General features: G+C 38.5%; 2 protein-coding genes across 5 annotated transcripts in view; one reads left to right on the top strand and one right to left on the bottom strand.

Annotated features, from left to right (window-relative positions):
- LOC122980554 (adenosine receptor A1-like) overlaps positions 1-19,708 on the bottom strand; it is a 719,840-nt gene that overhangs the window by 140,162 nt on the left and 559,970 nt on the right. The gene's annotated exons all lie outside the window — the stretch shown is intronic.
- Positions 1-19,708, top strand: part of slc12a5a (solute carrier family 12 member 5a) — a 181,458-nt gene that overhangs the window by 135,715 nt on the left and 26,035 nt on the right. For all 4 annotated transcript variants that reach the window (XM_044348661.1, XM_044348660.1, XM_044348663.1 and 1 more), the window contains exons 4-6: positions 8,601-8,747; positions 18,002-18,056; positions 19,052-19,182. In XM_044348661.1, the coding sequence (XP_044204596.1) occupies positions 8,601-8,747; positions 18,002-18,056; positions 19,052-19,182 (333 nt within the window). The remainder of the gene's footprint in view (positions 1-8,600; positions 8,748-18,001; positions 18,057-19,051; positions 19,183-19,708) is intronic.

The following is a 19,708-nucleotide window of genomic DNA, read 5'->3' as shown; positions in this document are numbered from 1 at the left end:
AGGAGGAAGTAGAGGTCACCTCAAGTTTTGGAACTTTGACTGTTTAACATAGATATCTAACATTATAACAGTATAAAAAAAGTATGAAATGTCCCCTTTAACTATACCATAGTTGGTCAAGCAAAGATATTGTAGAATTTTAAAAACAGCATTGGACTTAAAAAAAACATTGTCATTGAACATAATCTGGGGTTTTTCCAGAATCATCCAATATCGACTTTCTTGTCTGGCGACAGGGTTGGATCTCCCTTGTCACAGCCACACAACCATCCATCACAACCTCCTTCCTAAGTGGCTGTAACAATGTCACACTACTTCTATATTTGCTACTGAGGACAGTAATCACTCTCACAGCTGCAAGAGGTCTCTATTGTAAGGAACATGAACATAGATTATTTCAAAAGTTTGAATAAATAATCAGTGCAATAGTTTTTTTCTGGTGAGGGCTGAATAAAGGAAATTTAGGAATCTCACATTTTCTTAAGGCAATAAAATGGTGTTTGGATGCTGTTTTAGTGCTTCAGAGCTCAATGGATCATGTGAATAAAGCACTGCTGATGGATGTAGAGGATTGAGAGAGCAAGAAACAGACGGAGAGAGAGAGAGGTCCAGTCTGGTGAGAGGCTAGTGGTAAGTGGTAGGGCAGCAGTGGTAGGGCAGCAGGAGGCAGAGAATCTGAATTAGGTGCCACGGCAGATGTATCAAAAGGTCCTGTTGTGCGTCTAGCACACCTGAGCCATCCATTCTGTGGGCTGGCTTCACTTCCCAGGGGGTCGGTGGGCAGCTGTTCCTTCCTAGTACAGTGGTGCCACGCTGGCCTACCTGTGGCTGTGCAGCAGTCAGTGTTCCCTTTGCTCACGGTGGCCGGCCCTCGGGGGAAATCATCACACCGCTGGCTCCCAGCCCATTAAACAGACACTGATTCTCTGAGTGTGTATGCGGGCATGTTGTGCGTCTGTCAGAGCAGACGCTGGTCGGGACTGCAATCCCATCCACAAATGAACAAATGAAACACCAATTGAATGAAAATAGAAAAGCGGCACTTTCAATAAACGTTGAGCCTTTTCCCCAACGGGGTCATTTATTCAATGCATATACAAGCGTTCCATCTGTTTCAGTCTATTTCTCAATATGAAGTCATTAGAAACATCCATTAGTTACCAGATCGTCTTGTTTTTGTGGCTGTTTACCAAACCCGCCAAGGTGTTTTATCATGTTCAGGTTTTCAGACTCGACATTTGACAACGGTGTAAGCCCTTTCAGTATCTATTATCTGTGTCTGTTCATCTTATGTAACACCCAGGATTTCTAGCAGACAAACACTGTTTCAAAGCCCGCCTATTGTTGAATCTGGATTATAATTTATCACTCAGCTGTGAGCTACAGCAGACACTCATATAGCGGGCCAACATGCAAGGCCTGCTTGATTATGGTTCTCCATTGTGCAGAGGAGCAGGCGGGGAAAATTAATTTGCAGCCTAGAGAAGGTTATTGCCTACTTTGGTTATGTTACTCCGCTGTGGAGTGTTGAGGGGCATAAACACCTTTTTTAATACTGCCTCGCTTTTATGCACCTTTTAGGGCAGATTAGTGTAATCTGTAATCATTATTTGCTGCCGCTCTATGCTTTTCAACCTGTTCTCCTCTAAAGTCTACAGATATATGTAAAAGCCATACAGTGCTGTTTCTGACAAACTATTCTGGCAAGATGTTATCTTATTGGGATTCTGACCTCAATATACTATTTACTACAAAGCTATACTTTTTCCTTATCTATTTTTGATAAAACAGTCAAGGAAGTTGGTATCATGGTTGCAACTAATTCTCTTCCTGTTTTGATCTGTTTGAAGTGGCTTTGGCCTAATAAAAGAGACTAAAATATATGTGTTCACCTTTCTGGCTTCAAAAGCCACAAACAAAAGTCAAAGTTTCAAAAGTTTTAGAAATCCTTTTTTAATTAGAATCACCCACCTTGAAAGGACTCACAAACACCTTCATCCTCCTGAAGGTGTTAGGTCTGCCATTGTACACTACAGTATGTAAATGCTGACAGGTTTTCCTCTAATATCTTACCTGTTATTGCAAACTGACCTCAGCTCCAGCTTCCTGCTCCACTTTGTGCAGTGGCAGCAGTTTTGGGTCTAACAACAAAGTGCTGATGACAGGGGTACCTTTGTGCCTGCAACACCTGACTGCTAATGTATATTACACACCAAGTCCCTGAAGGACCTGCCAATGGAAACTCAAACTTCCTAATTACAGTATTACTTCTGGGTGGGAGGGTCATAAAAGAGGACAAATGTGTTTGGTCAGTTTTCTTCTTTCAGTGTTCTGTTTTTCATCTGAACAGTTTGTTACTGATTTAAGTAAATAATGGCCCTTATATATAAATATACACTGTACAGTATGTATATTTTATAATTTACTATAAACATGGGTTAAAGGTACACTATGGAGTTTTTACATGTGTCACCCTGTTGACAAAATTAATACAAACAATGCACAATATACATTTTTTTTATTTTGTTTTGCAGATGTTTTATGAGGAGAGACATGTTTTTGTTTATTATAAAACGCCACATTGCACCTTTAAAACCTTTCTCTCCCTCTCTGCCATATACCTGCTGCCCATACTTCATACTTCTTCCTCAAAACTTTAAATAGTCAGACTTTTTTTTTTAGCATATACAGCTCTTTGTGGATTCTTGAGCAAACAAACACAGACAGTGAGGGCTTTGGTTTCTATTAATATGAATTTTACATCTTTGATTTTCAGACTAACTGCAGATTGATAGAGGAAATAGGTGCATAAAGTGAAAAGATGTTTACAATACTTGGATAATGCATATGTAGTTTTATAGGAGCCTATTCAGGGTTACAGTATTCATAAAAAAAACTTTATTAAGACCCTTGACAAGCAGATGATGAAAAATCCTCTCCTCCAGACACTGAAGGGCACAGTCACAGTTAGATCACAATCTGATTTGCATAGCTTAGACAACAGGCAAACTGTGCAAATCATTATCATACAGTGGGGAAGGTGACAGAGATGGACGAAGTTTGTTTTCCTCTGCTCCCTTGAGCAACCTGTGGAGGCCAGACTCCCTGCTGTGAAGATTGAGTTACAGAAGAGATGAGGTTGTAGTTTACACTTCAGTTTCGTGGAGGACAAAGTGCACACAAACACACATATATATAATTCTGACAAATGCACTGTGACAAAAGGACTATAATGTTGTCACTCAATAGAACATTAATAAACATAGATTACCAACACAGTTCAGCTCAGAAAAGATCTTTATTGTTCCACAAGTAGATATTCTTTTTGCATCAAGGCAACTGAAAACATTCCTTATTTCTTACGTGTGTTGTACTGACTGTATTTATTTTATGATTTTGGGCTCTATAAATAAAATTCACTTCACCTGGCTTGACTTGATTTGAGTTTTGCAAATTTACATCCCATACCAACATACCAAAATTCCTGGAATTGTTAAAAAAAATATTGAGTCATTATAGATCTTTCAATTTTACATTTCTAATCCCCTTGGAAGTACACTCCTTGAGATGTGCTACACTTGTCCCAGTACTTCTCCCACCAAGCTGTAGGCATACACCACCTATCAGCAAATCCGAAAACTACACCCCACTCCTGTGTTATCAATGGCTTCTGGGAATTTTTGGGTCCCCCCTCGTATGACAGAGAAGGTCAGGGCTGATTCTATGATGGATTTATAAAATAACACCATCAACCTCCAGTCGACAACAGAAACATTTAACCTCAGCAGAAAATATAGTCTTTGTTAACGTTTTTTCCCTATTTTATTGATATAGACATGAAAGCTCAGTTTCTTGTCAATATAAGTACCAAAGTACAGTACTTACCCTTCAACACTGGTCTGAGAAGAATGGTCTGGAACTGATGTATTTCTGGAGTCGGTAACAACATCTTAACAGCAGCTTTCTCCACAGCACAGATCTTGTCTGGATTTTACAGTGAGGTTAATATGATGTCTGCTGAGTCAAACTAACAGTCTGATATGCACTATATTTTATTTTTAATTTTTAAATGATTTAAGGTGCCTGATCCATTCTTTTTTAATCGCAGATGGTGCACAATGATATATGTCATACATGTCATGCTATGTTGTGTTATGTAATGTCACATAATGGTGTGACACATTATATGATGTAGTATATGTGCACATAACACATTAACACATGACATGATGTAATATGATATGAAACTACAATATTATATAGCATATGATATGATATGATATGATATGACATGACATGACATGACATGACATGATATGATATGATATGATATGATATGATATGATATGATATGATATGATATGATATTATTGACCATGTTAATAAGCCATTTGCTGCTGTACACAGCTGGATCAGAGGTTTCCAAAGTGATAAGCTTGCTAATTACAGTTCAGAGTGTGAGCTCTTGCTCTGTTGTTTATCTAAAGGAAATTAGAAGATAATTATATTTGTGAGACCTGTTTGGACTTGCTCTCTCTGTCTTTCTCCCTCTCTCTCTTTCTCTCTCCTGCTTTCACTCTCTCTTCTCCTCTCTACAAACGGTACATCATTAATGCCGGAAAGCGAGCCTCTCCAAACAAATCACATACTGTTGCATTAGACACAATATTATTCATTTGATGTCAGCCACTTGTCAGGATGATTTGATTAAAAGTCTGGTTTATAAATTCAGCATCTGCTGTCACTTCCCAGTGCAGGGCTTCCTTTTAAAATCCTCCATCTTGTATCGCGTCCATCCTGTTACAGCAGATTTAATAACCACTGTCGAAGAAATATATTACTGGCCGGCACTGATAACCATAGCAAGTCATTATTTCATGATGCATTTTGGAACCAAAGATAAAACAGCCTGGAGATACTGGATTTTTGAGGCAGATGCTGATATCGATATTTGAGAGTTTAAAGTTGGATATTGATATTTGATATATAATCGCTTTTTTGACACATAATATAAACAAATATTTTAATAAGGGCCTCTTAAATTTGGTTATTAAAGAGACTTTGACCATGAGCAGGATATTTTGGTGATATTTTTTGGATATCTTGTCAGTGCTCTCTGGTGGAGAAACTGTAATGTAATGGTGACACTGTTTCTAAATTACCTTTAAGTCTCCTTCCACTCAAAATAGTTCCTTCAGTTGGATGTTTGGGCTTTACTGTGCAGAAACTAGAAAGTTGAGAAGAAGAAGACGAAGACTCTCTGTTCTCACCTTAAATCTGAGTTTCAGATGAGCACATATTAGTATGAAGTTGTGACATCACAACTGCTTTGGATGCCGATCACAGTCAGTTATGCTACTCATACAACTGTGATGTGGAAACTTGAAACCTCCAGTGCAAATACACTGAGAATGGACTTTCATTGAAGCAGGAGACACCTTGTGTCTTGTAGAGTTTAAATTTTGAAATGAAAAATATTTGCATAATCATAGATAGACCTGGAATTTTTCAGTGAGGGAGGAGTAGATTTAACCTTTTAATATTTAGCCATAACAAAAAAAAGACACTGTGCATGTGTGTACTGTCCAAAAACATCTTATTTATGTCAGTTGTTTTGCACACTGACCTATAGTAGAAACACAGTTTTACTCTGCTGTGCACTCCTCGTTGTATGGTCTTGAATGACAATAAAGTTCACTTTGACTTTGACTTTGACATTGAGAAAAAAAACGAATTTTAATGCTCAATGCCAGCAGGTGGCACAAGTGCTTAGATGGCACATTCAGCACATCTACATTTGCAATTGTAAACTGCTGCTGCTGCTGCTGCTGCTGCTGCTGCTATCAATGCACTTATAAGAAACAGGTAGCCCAGTCTACCCTGCCTACCAGCACCTCTAAAGGCCAATCAACCAATCAACACATTATATTGTTTAATCTGTTCCAGTTTTTATTCTAAGGTATCAATCCTCATCTAAGTCCCAACAAGAAAGCATATTTTCCAAAATGTTTTTAAACTGCCTGAACTCCAGCTCTGCATTAGGATGGTGTTAACTGGAGCTGTTTTTGGATGTTTTGCATCAATAATATTGTGCGGTTTTGTTCGGTAAAATGTCTTTTGATTTGACAGACAGAGTGCGAGGGTTCTGTATCCAACATATTTATCTGTAATTTGAAAGTGTGTTGCCTGTTGGATTTGTTTTGTATCCATTTTTAGACACAACTCAAAATATCTCAAAATGTGTGCTTCATTAGCTCACCAGCGTAAAAGATCCCATTCTAAAAAATAGATTAGTATTTAAAATAACCTAACAAACAACAATAAATAACACTGATTTGCTCTTATGAGCGTGCAGTCTGATGGAGCTGGTAATCCCTATTTTGCATAAATTGCTTGTGTGAGAAGAATTATTATCACTACAGCTACATTTTGTGTTCAATCTGTGAAGTATTCACCTCTTTTTGGGACAAACTCTCTACATGTAATAATGTCTTCACTGACATAAACCGCAGCTAATCATCCCTCTATTCATCCTGTTTGTCTGCACTAAAGCAAAAAGATGCAGCAGAGAAGATTTGTCCATGTGTTATCTGTGATGTAATGATGTGACAGTTAAGGTCTGTGCTCTCACTTGGTAAAATGGGTCATGGCTGGATATCGGCATAATTACCCTTCATTGGCCAAGCTGTCCTTGAGCAGGGAATGAATATTTCTCTATTATGTACGGGGTCAGCTGATGTGTCCTTCAGATTTAATACATGCCATCACATTGGTGCAGACACACACACACACACACACACACACACAGGACACATTCACACACAGGACACATTCACATACTGTACACAAACAAATAAATGCGCAAGTGACACACACACACACACACACACACACACACGCACACATCAAGAACATGCCAAAAACCTTCAAAAAGAGAAACCTCCTATTAATCAATCTGAAGTGTGACAAAATACATCTTCAATCTCCAAGTGTCAGTAATTGCTTTCAGTGGAATGGCCTTGAAACTGATTATTGTTTTATATGAGGACATACAAAGCAGCTCTGTCTTTGTCCAGTGATCCACACCAGGGAGAGCACTGCGCCAAAACCAACAAGAACAAATCCACTGCAAAAACAAGGAGCCTACAAAGAAATAAAATGATAATCCATCCAATGAACAGACTGGTCCCCCGGCTGCCTCCTGATCTCAAAGTTTTCTTTGTTTCCTGGACTCAGAGTAATTATTGGTCTAAAAATCAACACAAACAACAACAAAGGATTTACAGAAAGCAATGTGGGAAACCTTTAAATTAAATAAATGCAATTAAAAGGTATAATTTGGCAGATGATGTAGATGGAACAACTTTAAGCCTTTTAATCAAGCTCCCATTAACTGTAAAGTGCAAAATACAGTACGTCTTTTTACAGTTAAATAATTGGAAAATATTACAGTTTGAGATGCATGATAAACTGCAACAGTAAGGTAGAGTAAAACAAAGAAAGAGAAAGTAATAATAACATAATGGAAAACATATGTTTACAATAAATAAAAATAAATAAAGTCAGTAATGTGGCAACAGCAGCTATTTTAACCCGGAGCGACATATTACAACTACAAATAGGGCCTTTGAAGGTAATAATTTGTGAAGTCCAACAAGTAAATGTCTGTTTTGTCTTACTGGCAGTATGACCATCTGTAGTGTGTTTTGCTCATGTTGTTTGTTTTGGATATTACACTCAGAGAAACAAGACAAGGCACTGCAGAAACTAGAGCACATCTGAACATAGTGCTGGTGTTTTGACTGTCATTTATTTGAGTCATTGCATCATTTACTGACTGTTGCACATCTGGTATGTCGGTGTTATGGCAAATAAGCAAGTGGCATCTGCTGAAAATAGCGGAAATTCAATATTATACAAATAAACATAAATTCAAAGCTCGCCTCCAGACGTGTTTTAATAAATATAATAACACTCTGCTTGGAATAATAATTTGTTTCTGATATGGGTTTTTCACTAAAAAAGTTCAGTTAAAAATGCTTCAATTGACATCTGCTCCTTTTCCCTCATTAAAAAATCCAGAAATATGCAAATATTTTTTGTTTCAAAAGTTTAACTGCTGCTAACAAGATGTCTCCGACTTCACTGGGAGTCGGTTGTCAGTGTATGTGTATGTGAGTTGCATACTGGACCATAATTAGCTCCAAACTAGTTGTGATGTTACAAATCATGCTAATAGGAACAAACCTTAAACTTTTCAGCAGATGAACGTGAAAACAGCCTTCTGGTGTCAAACTCTGCACATACGTCATTCTGCACAGTGAAGCTCAAACGTTCAACGGAAGGAACAAGAATAAAAAGGCATTTTTTAGGTGACAGGGACTTTGAACTTAATCAACAAAATCATAAAAACTGTGTCACTGCACTGACCAACAGCAGCAAATTTACAACAGCCTAAAACACAACAACCATCATTTTGCATATATTTAAGGAGCACAGCATGTGATTTATTTAATATCTTTATTAACCGTACTGTTAAATTATTATATATGAAAAGAGTTTGAATTATTACAATAACTTCTGCCCTCATCTTCATCCAGGCCCCCCAGCTTGGCACTCTGATGGGCGTCTATCTGCCGTGCATCCAGAACATCTTTGGAGTCATCCTCTTCCTCAGGATGACCTGGTTGGTTGGCATCGGAGGTGTCATCGGGACTTTCGTCATCGTCTTCATGTGCTGTGCCACAGTGAGTCTATTACCTACTTTTATTTTAGCCCTTCTGTTGAAGCACATTGGGGTTGACCTGTAGTTCACACATTTTAAAAATGTATTAAAGAGTGACCTTAAAGTGGAAAGCATCATATTATAGTATCCATGGCAGCAGATAGTCTTCTGGTTATGAGTTGTGCTGAAGTAAAAGATACCAGATGTTGTAACCACCATTACTACCTCCATTGAGAACAGTGGAGATTAAAGAGTCTAGAAAAGAACATTGCAAGGAGTCATAAAGTTGTCTGAATGCAGCCTCAAAATGACGCTAGTCACCTCAGAAAGTACAAAGCTGTTCTTAAACAAGGCACACATATTTTTGGTTGTTAGCAGTATGGAAAGCCTATGATATGTCATGTATTTTTTATTTGTTAAATTAGTAAGATTTTATATTGACCTTTACACACATTCTATGACCTTGTGTTGCTAATTCAGTTCAGTTAAGTTTATTACATATATGTAACACATATATAGTATATCACATACAGTACATCACATTAAAAACAATCATTTACAATCATGTTAGCATCACCCATACTCAAATCTAGACTATTCAACCTACGCCCTTTTATACAGAGGCTCCGCATTATAACTGTAAAGAAGATCTGTCATTAAGCCGCCTTTGCTTTTTTGAACCAAACAAAGCCACCCCCGTGCGTGCTTTTACATAGCATGCCGACCTTTCAGATTCAGAGGCATGACATGTAACACAACAGCGTCAGCTCCCTGTCCCACCATGCTGGCTGTCCCTTTTACAGACGTCAATCTGGCTCTGTGACTTCCTCCGTAGCCGTCTTATTGACCCCCACTCCGTGTCCGTACCTTTTATACAGAACAGTTAGGTAGAATAAAGGCACAGCGTTCCCGCCTTGAACAGGCTGTGTAAAAGGGGCTTTAGATTCATACATGACATTCCCGAGTACAGTACTGACATGTAAGCTAACATTTGATTAGCACTGTAGACTTGTTATTGTGGCACACACAATAATATACTCATAGTAGAGAGTTTTAGAGTTTTATTGTCTTTGGGTTATCATATTTAGATTTACTCACTCAAGTGGTAGTATTGAGATGCGTCAAACCCAATAAAACTGTAACTGCAGTCACATGACATTAGCTATGATGGATATCTTCAAAGATTTTCGATCAAACAAGGTTCTCTTTGAGGTATGCAGAAAGAAGGGAGCTGCCACTCTATTATCACTCCAGTTGTGTCTTATAGAAACTATGCATTCAACTTGTAAAAAGAACAAAATTGATACACTGTGATGTTCCCTGGTTCCCACTAATGTCAGTGTTGCAAAGCCATAGTCATGTGTCAGAGTGACTTGGTGTTGGACTGACACCCTGTCGTGGCCTTGAGACTGGAATTACAACAGACACTGTCCCACAGGGTCGACAGCACTGCTGTCAGTAATCTGAGTGGCTGTTACAAACTGATCGTGTTTGACTTGTTTGATGCATTTGATTGTCAGGGAACATACAGTATGTTGTGCCTCTTCACTGAATGCGTAACATCCTATCTATTCTGTAGAAAGGAGCGGGACTTATTTTACCTGAAATGTCTGTTGAAAACATCCCATGTTAATAACAAGAGCTTTCTCTCGAGCATCAGGAAACATTCTTCACACATTCAATTTATTTCAGTTTAGCTTTTCAATGTACTAGTGCAGTGCAGTGTAGAAAAATGAATACAGTTGATGTGAGGTGTGTATGAGTATATACACCAACGACATGAAAGAAACTGTAATATCTTTTCTCATTTCAAGTATAAAGAGGGCTGCATTTAAAAATAAAACACATAACAGAGAGCTAAAAATAAAGTGGCTTGATCATATTGGGCTCTTGGATCATCTCTCTTCTGTGGCTTCAGTTTGGATCATTTGAATGGGTATATTTACTCAAAATATTTGTGCTTATATGAGACATACTGGTTTTGAACTGCCCGTAGGAAGGAGCCTAAGAGTCTGTCCATTCTTGGTTAAAAGCTCTGTTTTTGCTTTTGCTTACTTTGTCTACTTTTCTCTTTGTAGAGGTCGCCATGTGAAAAAACTTTTCTCTGACTCGCTGTACAGCTTTGATTGCCGGCTGTGCTCATGCTTATGGTTTTATTATTATGAAGTACAAAAAATCAGAAACATACTTATTTTTTGGTGAAAACAACTCATGCAGGGACTTGAGAGTTTAATGAACACTCACGCTCAATATTTTCAGTAGTTTTTTTGTCATTTAGCCATTTCCAGTTGGGCCCTATGCAATTTCCAAATCATCAAGTTTTATCCTGAGTGAGAATATCCACTTACAATAAAAATTAATTTCCAGATTCAGAGAAATGTTCCACTCCAGCAGCAGAGGACGATCACCACTTCAGACACAGAGCTGAGCAGCTTGCTGTTCACTTGTTTATTCACGGTTTATTAATATTAAACATATCATGTGTCCAACTTGCACCAAATTTGACACTGCACTTCCTTGGGTCCTATGCAATACACCCACCAAGTGTGAAGTCGATCAGATGAACGGTTCTCGAGATGTACGAAGGACATACATACAAACAGACAGACAGAGAGTCTTTCCTTTATAGTTAGAACAGTGAAGCCTTGGTTATGTTATTGTACAGGGCAGTTTAATTTAAACTGTGTTGTCTGTCTGCTGTCAGGGTTTGTATATCTTTTGCGTCTTCTCTGGTTTGCAGTGTGCGTTGTGGCAGGACTGTATGTTGGCATGTCTGTGTGTTTGTGCAGCCTAGATTCTCCTCTAGCACAGAGTGTATTTATAGAACAACCCCCTCAAATCCCAACCATAGCAAACTTGCCTGCACAGACACACACACAGGCAATATGCTTCCCAATCATGTTTCTCTGTGACAGCGTAGAGAAGGCTTTGATGCAGCATAGTGAGGGAAAGCATGTATGTTTTTATTACTATTTTTAAATTGACTGTTGTACAATTTTAAATGTGCTTTCGGTGGGAAGGTATCTCATTTAAAAAATAATTAATTCCCATTAGTATCTTGCCCAGTTGGATTACTTAAAATGTGTCCCAGTTTAATTGTTGGTGTGAAAATATTCTGTTGAAGCGTCCAAAAAAACAACAACTATGGTGCTCAGTTTTATGCTAAAAATGGTGTCTAAAATTGTGCATTGTAAAAAAAAAAAAAAAAAAAAAAAGGAAAAAAGCCTCAAAGATCAAAGCTGGTTCAGACTCAGTTTGACAGGAAGCCATGCAAACATTTCCTTTACTGCATTTCTTATGCGTACACACAGACACTAAAATTTCCTCACATGCATACACTGGGGAATGTCTAAAGTCTTCAACATACATTTTTTCCCTCCATCCTTCTCTCTCTCTCACACACACACAGACACTCCCATACACACGCACACACACACACACATATTTCTTATCAGTCACACCGAGCTCACTGCAGAGCCCCGGGGCGATAAGCCTGAGCGTGAACGGTGTGTGAGAAACCCCCACCTCTCTCTCCTCCTGAGCTCCTTACATAACACATAACCACCCAGCCCTCCAGGGGGTTTGCCAGCAACACACTGCAGGAGTGTGTACGTGTGTGTGTGTGTGTGTGTGTGTGTGTGTGTGTGTACATACATGTATGCATGTACACACGCACAGCAATCCCCACCTTTAGTGAAATCCACAGGACTTGAAGAGCGAAGGAATCACGCATGCCGTAGTGCTTTATAATATACAGCGTGACTCCATGTTTTATTCACACGAGTGCTTGATGGGATATCACTGACGGAGCACTTTTCATTAGATGCTCAATCACATCCGCGCATATCTGTCCCTATCGAACACTTACACCATTATTGGTCCGTCACAGAACATTTCGGCCGAATGTTAACGAGCCACCGTACACTCGTACATTCTGGGAATCATTATTATATGAAGAATGTGCCTCCATGTGGAAAAGCTCTGACACGTTATAATATTAACCATGAAATTATACACACAACCAACCATTTTAAGAGTCAGTATATCACTGCAGACGGCGTTCTCCACGCATGCGGCGTGTGTGTGTGTGTGTGTGTATTTTTAGCTCAGATAATGAATGCAGGCTTGTCACCAAGATAAAATGAGGTTTAATATTCTAGATGGAAAGTCATCTGTTGTTTGGTCTTCCTCATTACTTCCAGGTCTTGAATCCAAATGCTGCGAGGGGAAGGATGGTCTGCCCTCTGTCATGACTCATTTAAATGCTAAGGATGCTTTTCTCCCTTCATCTCTTTCATTTTTTTACTCTCGTCTCTTTCGCTTCCTCAATTTCTCCGACCCCTTTTTTCATTTTACTGTCTCATTATTTCCTCTCTCTACTACTTTGATTTCCCTGCCTTTCTCCCCCCACTGCCTCTCTTACCACTTACCATCCAGTTTTTGTCCTGCTTTGCCACCTTATCCCTTCACGCGACTGCATCTTGTCCTCTTGTGCTCAGTCTCTATCCCCCGATGTCGGTCTGAAAGTCAAAATCACCTCTGTTTCTTTCACCTGACATTTTTGCTTTCAGTTTAGCATCCACAGAGATTTCAAGTGATAAACAGCACACTGAAAATAGACTTCTGCTGTACAATTGTATGTGAATTGATGAAGTTGTACTTGACAAAACTATTCTGCATTTGTGTAATGAAGCATGCTAATGAAGAATGCTCTCAGGGCAGCATGAAAACTCCATTCCTGTCAAAACCAATTTCCGCTCAACTCCGAGGTCGACTAAAGGCCAAATCAGAGTTTGAGTGTAGCTTTGGGAACAAACAGACCTAAAGTGTCCTTCGCAGTCAGCGTCAGGGGTGTATTAACTACAGTAGCAGACTTTTCTTGAAAATGAAAATTAGTTTTCTTCCAAATACATTCCTCAAGCTCAGCCTGAAGCATGATGGCTTAGCAATTATTCAAGTTTCGCTAGCGTTCAGGCTGCCTTAGAAAGAAAGCGTCCCATTTGTCCGATATGTAAGCTTTCTGCTGTTTTGCCTCATATGTATGAGACAGATGGCGAGGAGTCATAATCTGAGGTCTTCAACTGGCATGCTCGGAGGCCAGAGGGCGTGTGGGTACATGTGAGTTTAGAGGTACACTCAGTCACTTCAGGCTTCACGGAGAAAGAAGGTGTTAGCAAACCAGAGCACCGCATATGCTCTATCACACAAACTCTCAAACCAACACAATTTTAGGTTACCTGCTTTGCCTGAAAGTGGGACGATAAAACAGGCCACAGGCTCTGGGTCAGTGGGAAAAAAGATGCTGCATATCCTGCCTACTACAGCAGAACACTTCTGCCTTCAGTGCCAGAATTAAAAAGAAGAAGTAGTAAATAAAAGACAGAAAAAGCCCCCCAAAAATGTTGAAATTTTAGATATTGAATTAAACTAATCTGCTTTTGAGGGTACATCCAGTGATTAATTTTTATTTACATTAATACATTTACATTATTTGCAGCAAATCAAAGTGTGACATTCTGGGATCAATGCAAAACCTTGCAGGACGGAGAGAGCTATCCACTGAGTTTGAAACAGCAGCTGATTGATGGCGCTTATTAACGTCCCTGTCCACAATGACGCCCAGAGGGTCAGGTGAAATAAAAGTAGGACACTGCTAAAAGTAAAAGGTGTAAGGGACCAAATGGGATTTGACAAAAAAAAAAAAATCTCATCTTCTAGTGCTGTGTCACTCGTGGCACTACAGTCAAAACAAAATGACAGCACATACTTCAACCAGATGAAGTACCAATCGCAAGAGAAACAAAATGGTGAGTTCTGAGAGGTCACACTTGTTACTGTAGCCTGCCTGGAGCTGGTCATGGTCCAGACAAAAATGTTAACATTGACACTATTGGTAAAACCTTCTATGATGATCAACTCATCCAAATCCATCTAAAATCTTTGAGATAAATTGACCTATTTAACTTTTGCAACGCCTGTCAAGCTTCCCATTCTTGAACGGAGCATAAAGCAGTTTAAAATGATAACAGTGGCAGATTTAACACTTGTGATTTTGAAACAATGGGTCCTTGATTTCATGCAGAGGAAGACAATAAAGAAGCAGCATTGTTTTTATACTGCAGGGTAGAGCTAATTAGTCCTCGTATTACACACAGTAAAATATGATTCGGAAAAATTTAGTATTTTGTTTTAACATACCTAATTTGATTTGAACCTCTATGGATTATTAGATTAATATTAGATTAATGCTGTAGCTAGCTAACTATATGCTTCAGATGTAACACTACATCAGAGTTACTACTGTAGGTAGTAAGCAAGTTAGCCAGACATGTTAACTTTCACAGGTTAGGTTTTGTAGGTTACGCTATTGTTGTTGATTTTTGGTAAGGCAAAAAGGACACCATCATCCAAAGTTCAACACTTCAACATGAGTGGAAATCCAAAGCCTGACAGGTCATGCAGTTGCTAAGCTATGATTGGACAGTCACTGTTCACAGGAGGAGTTTTGATGATAACATCAAGGCTTTGGGAAAACAATGTATGGCTCCTTTCTATTCATGTAGCCTTTTTACCTTTGCAATACTGAACTATAGGTAACTCAGAGTCACTTCTAATGCACAGCACATCAGTCCTATTTGATTGCACTAGTAATTGTAAATCATGACTCCATTGGCAGCTGCCCTGTACAGTCGCGTGGTGATTCAGTGATTCAGTATGCAACTGGCTACCTCTGTGTGGCTGCTGCCCACATCAGATAAAACACTTAAACAATTACTGTCTTATCTGCTGTGGTGGGAGAAGAGCTTGTGGCCTCATTATGACCAGATTAGAGAGAGGAAGAGAGCCCAGTCCCACTCACTCCTCACTCCTGATCGCCAGTCCACCAGGCCCTCAGGTGACACTAACCACATTACAGTCTTTACAGAGACAGACGAACTGATAGTCGAACATACCCGACATGTTGTACTGCTGCTGGGAGTCACCAGACTTTCTTCCATTATAATTCTCACTCTCTTCTTTGTCTCACTGGTCTAAGATGACTAAATAAAAATAATTTTAGTAATGTAGAAAATGAAAATATTGTGATTTCAACTCCCGGAAACATAGTGCATGAACACCAAAGCAATGACCACTGAATAGTAGCCTAATATTGTACAGTATCAATAAAAAATTATTATTAATCATTGCTATAATTAATAGTAATAGTTTTTACTTTTATTGGTGTAGAAGAAAGCACTTTGCAACAAAGCACTTTGCACTTCGAGGATGTCAAAAATGAAAGCATTAAAGATTTTCAAAAAAATCTGATATGGATATATAAGCCAATGCATGTTTTTAAATATCTAACATTTCTGATAATGATCCTTTAATTCAATTATTAAAAAATTGTGACCCACATTTGTATATATCATATCTTTACAGTTGTAAATTAGCGTTTCAAAAACATAACACTAACAACAAATATAACAGTAAATTTTAAATAGTTGACTTCACTGGAAACAAAAGTAGTGAATTAGTTGTGCTAATTTATTTTAGCAATATATTTGTTCTAACTGTTTATGGTATCTCATCTTTTTCTGACTGGTTACCACTTTCATTGAATTTGCTTTCACAACTGCTTCCAGTAAGGACTTAAAAGGCCAACTGTGTTGTATGTGCACCAAGATGCACACTGAAGACAGAAGACAACAACAGTTAGAGTACAGAAGCTGCCACTGAAACTAAAATGAAACTGTGTACTGTTCCTTCCAAAATACATCTCCTGCTGCTAGAAATGTGAAACATGTATTACACGGGATTTTACCCAGAATGCATTGCATACACCAACAATTTTGCAAATCTGACATGTTTCTCAAACTGGGCAGAAGCTGAATCAGTTACCACTGTATGAGAGTACTGTGGATTATAAAAAGTTGTACTTTGAATATTGAAACAATCACTAAAACAATAGAAGCAACAGAAAGTAATGGCGGAATGAAAATAAAATAAGTGAGACAGTATTTAAAGAAAGAGAGAGAAAAAGTGAAAGCTGTTTTAAGAGAGGGCAGTGATTTTTAGCAGCCTGCTCTCACATCTCCTCCTGATGCCTCTCTTTCTTTCTCTGTCGCTCTCTTTCATGTGCAAACAATGTAAAAAGACACTCAGAAATTCAACAATAGCATTTGAAAGACTGATGAAATCTTAATACCATCTTTGTACTGTCACACACACTATCTCTCAATTTTTCTCACTCAACTTTTCTGTTTCTTCTCTGTCATTTTTTATTTTTCTGGCCCATTCTTCCGCTCGCTGCCTGTAACTCTCCCTCTCTTCCTCTCCAGGGCAGCGAGAGCTGGCTCTTTGTGTTGCAGGCAACAAGTGATCTCCAGTCTAGCATGTCCTTACATTTCTTCCAGTGTTTTTTCTCCTGCTCGATACTAGAGTTGCCTTAGAGTTGTCATTGTCTGAATGTGCTCTGACAGCTGATGACAGGCCCAGTGGCATTATTATTTGTCTAATCAACAGCCAGTCAGCTTGCTGTAAACTGTTGTCCCTTCGTAAACTCCATCACATGATGTTCTGATGTTATATGCCGTGCAATAATGTGCATCATTGGGGGAAATTAAAATAGTTTCATGAAAAGTCTCGGCAACTATTGAATGGATGGCCATGAAATTTTGTGCAGACATTCATGTCCCACTGAGGATGAACTGTAATGACTTCAGTGAATTTTTATGTACCACCATTATCAGGCCAAAGTTTTAATTTGTCCAATAATTTGTTTTATGACTATGAATACCTGCAAAACTAATAACATTCCCATCAGACTCAGCTGTTCTTTGTGTTCAGTAATCAGCATAAGTTAGTGTTAAGATGGTTAAGTGAACTTTTTAAACATTACACCTGCTAAATATCAGCATGTTTGGATTGTCATTTTCAGCATTTAGCTCAACACACTGCTGTGCTGAAGTTGAACATCTCAGAGCCTCTAACGTGCTTGTAGACTCTTGGTCTTGTTTTTTCCCCTTTTGAATAAATTTTATCCTTTTATTTGTCAGATATAGTGATTATTACATCAGCCAATAAAACCTAGTCTTTACTTTGTCATACAGTATGTTGGAGTCTATTCACAATTATTATTTAAACAGCTTATTAAAGAAAGTAATAAATTATACTTTTTTAGAGGATTGTGAGAAACTCAGCAATCAACTTTTCCTATTTACAGTACAGTATACAGTATACAGACTCTGGTAAATATGATCTAATCTTCTTTTTTTCTGCTCCTTCTCTGTGTAGACCATGCTGACTGCCATCTCGATGAGTGCCATCGCTACCAATGGAGTAGTGCCAGGTGGGTGAGCAGACGCTGGCAGCACACAGTCATCACTGTTTGAGGCTGTCCGCTTCTAAATTTCTCTTTTCAGTGATTTCTTTTGGCACATTGCACCAAGTGCAGCTTGATATCCCCCAAAACATTAAAAGCTTTAGTCTTGGATCTTGTGCACTTTAACTCATCGTCACACAACATTATTTAAACAAAATAAAAACACCAGCCAAATGCCTGAAATATAAACATGATCGCACATGTTTGTATCTGTATGCAGACACATTAATGTGTACATTATGCAGTTTAGCTATATTATATAATGTGAGTTTACATAGTAATGATGGCCTGCGTCTTACTAGTTGGTGTGCATACAGCAGGGGTCAGAGGAAATTACAGGCCTGTAGAGAAATGTGGAAGTGAATGCCAATTATAACTGTCTCTGTTATAACTGGTACCAGCCTTTATGCTGCTGCAAAGTGCTGATTAAGGTCTATTTATTTATGTTCAGTTAATTTATTTGCACAAATATGAACCCTGTGTAAAAACACTAATAAAAAAGATTAGGAACAGAAAACAGCAAAACTGAAATTACAACTAATAGAAAGCAGTATGACAAAAGCAAATTAGTACAATTACACTAATTCGCTTGCTTTTTTTCATAAATTGAATACTTTGGGCTGATAATCACACACATTCAATAATTTTCAGACGTTATTTTGTGCTCTGGTAACAAGGTGGGTATGTGTCATCTGTTTTTAAATTTTATAGGGTTAAAGATGAATTAATGAACTGACATTTTTAATGATTTTCTGCAGTAGTTAAATAGTGACACTCGTGTCAAACTTAAATTCGACTTCTGAATACTTGTTTATGTGTCTCTTACATAATGGACAGTAATGTGTGAAATTTACATCATAAAACTGATTCATACACTTGCATAGACATACAGTACCTACATACAAACAGACAAACATATCACATACAAGTACTTATGTTAACATTGTTGTGTTTGTATGTAGCTGGAGGCTCCTACTACATGATATCGCGTTCGCTGGGCCCTGAGTTTGGGGGAGCAGTGGGGATCTGCTTCTACCTGGGGACCACCTTCGCTGGAGCCATGTACATCCTGGGGGCCATCGAGCTGCTCCTGGTGAGAAATATCCTGTTTGTCTGTGTTTCTGTCTGCTCCTCTCCCATTCCTCAGGTTTTTAGGGATCAAAAATGTGACAACAATCATGTGAGTCCAACAGGCGTGGTGACTCAGTGATTTAGTGGCTAGAAGCACATGCCACCAGTAGAGGTATTACGTGGCAGCGAAGTGGATCAAGAGGAATATATTATGAGTGTGTGTGGTCAAATATTAGCATTGAACAGCCAGTTCAGAGTCTGGAAACAACCACTTGAGGTTTGATATAGCCCAGCATGTCTTAAATGATCATATGACTCACTATATCCTGAATATCACCCAACCTTGACATCAAATATTTAAATGAGGCATTATAGACATAAGATTATGCATGCCTATGCAGATGCAGGGCCTATTTCTCACCACAGATTTATTCTGAGACTGAGTCTGGTTAATAATTGATGAAAAACAACATTTCCAGAACAGCTGCAGTGATTTTTCCAAACTGAAAATTAAAACCAAAGATGGATTTCAGTCCATCTTGATGTGA

This window comes from Thunnus albacares, chromosome 4 (assembly GCF_914725855.1).
Source record: "Thunnus albacares chromosome 4, fThuAlb1.1, whole genome shotgun sequence".
Classification (NCBI taxonomy): Eukaryota; Metazoa; Chordata; class Actinopteri; order Scombriformes; family Scombridae; genus Thunnus; species Thunnus albacares.
This window is presented reverse-complemented; position numbering and strand designations above follow the sequence as displayed.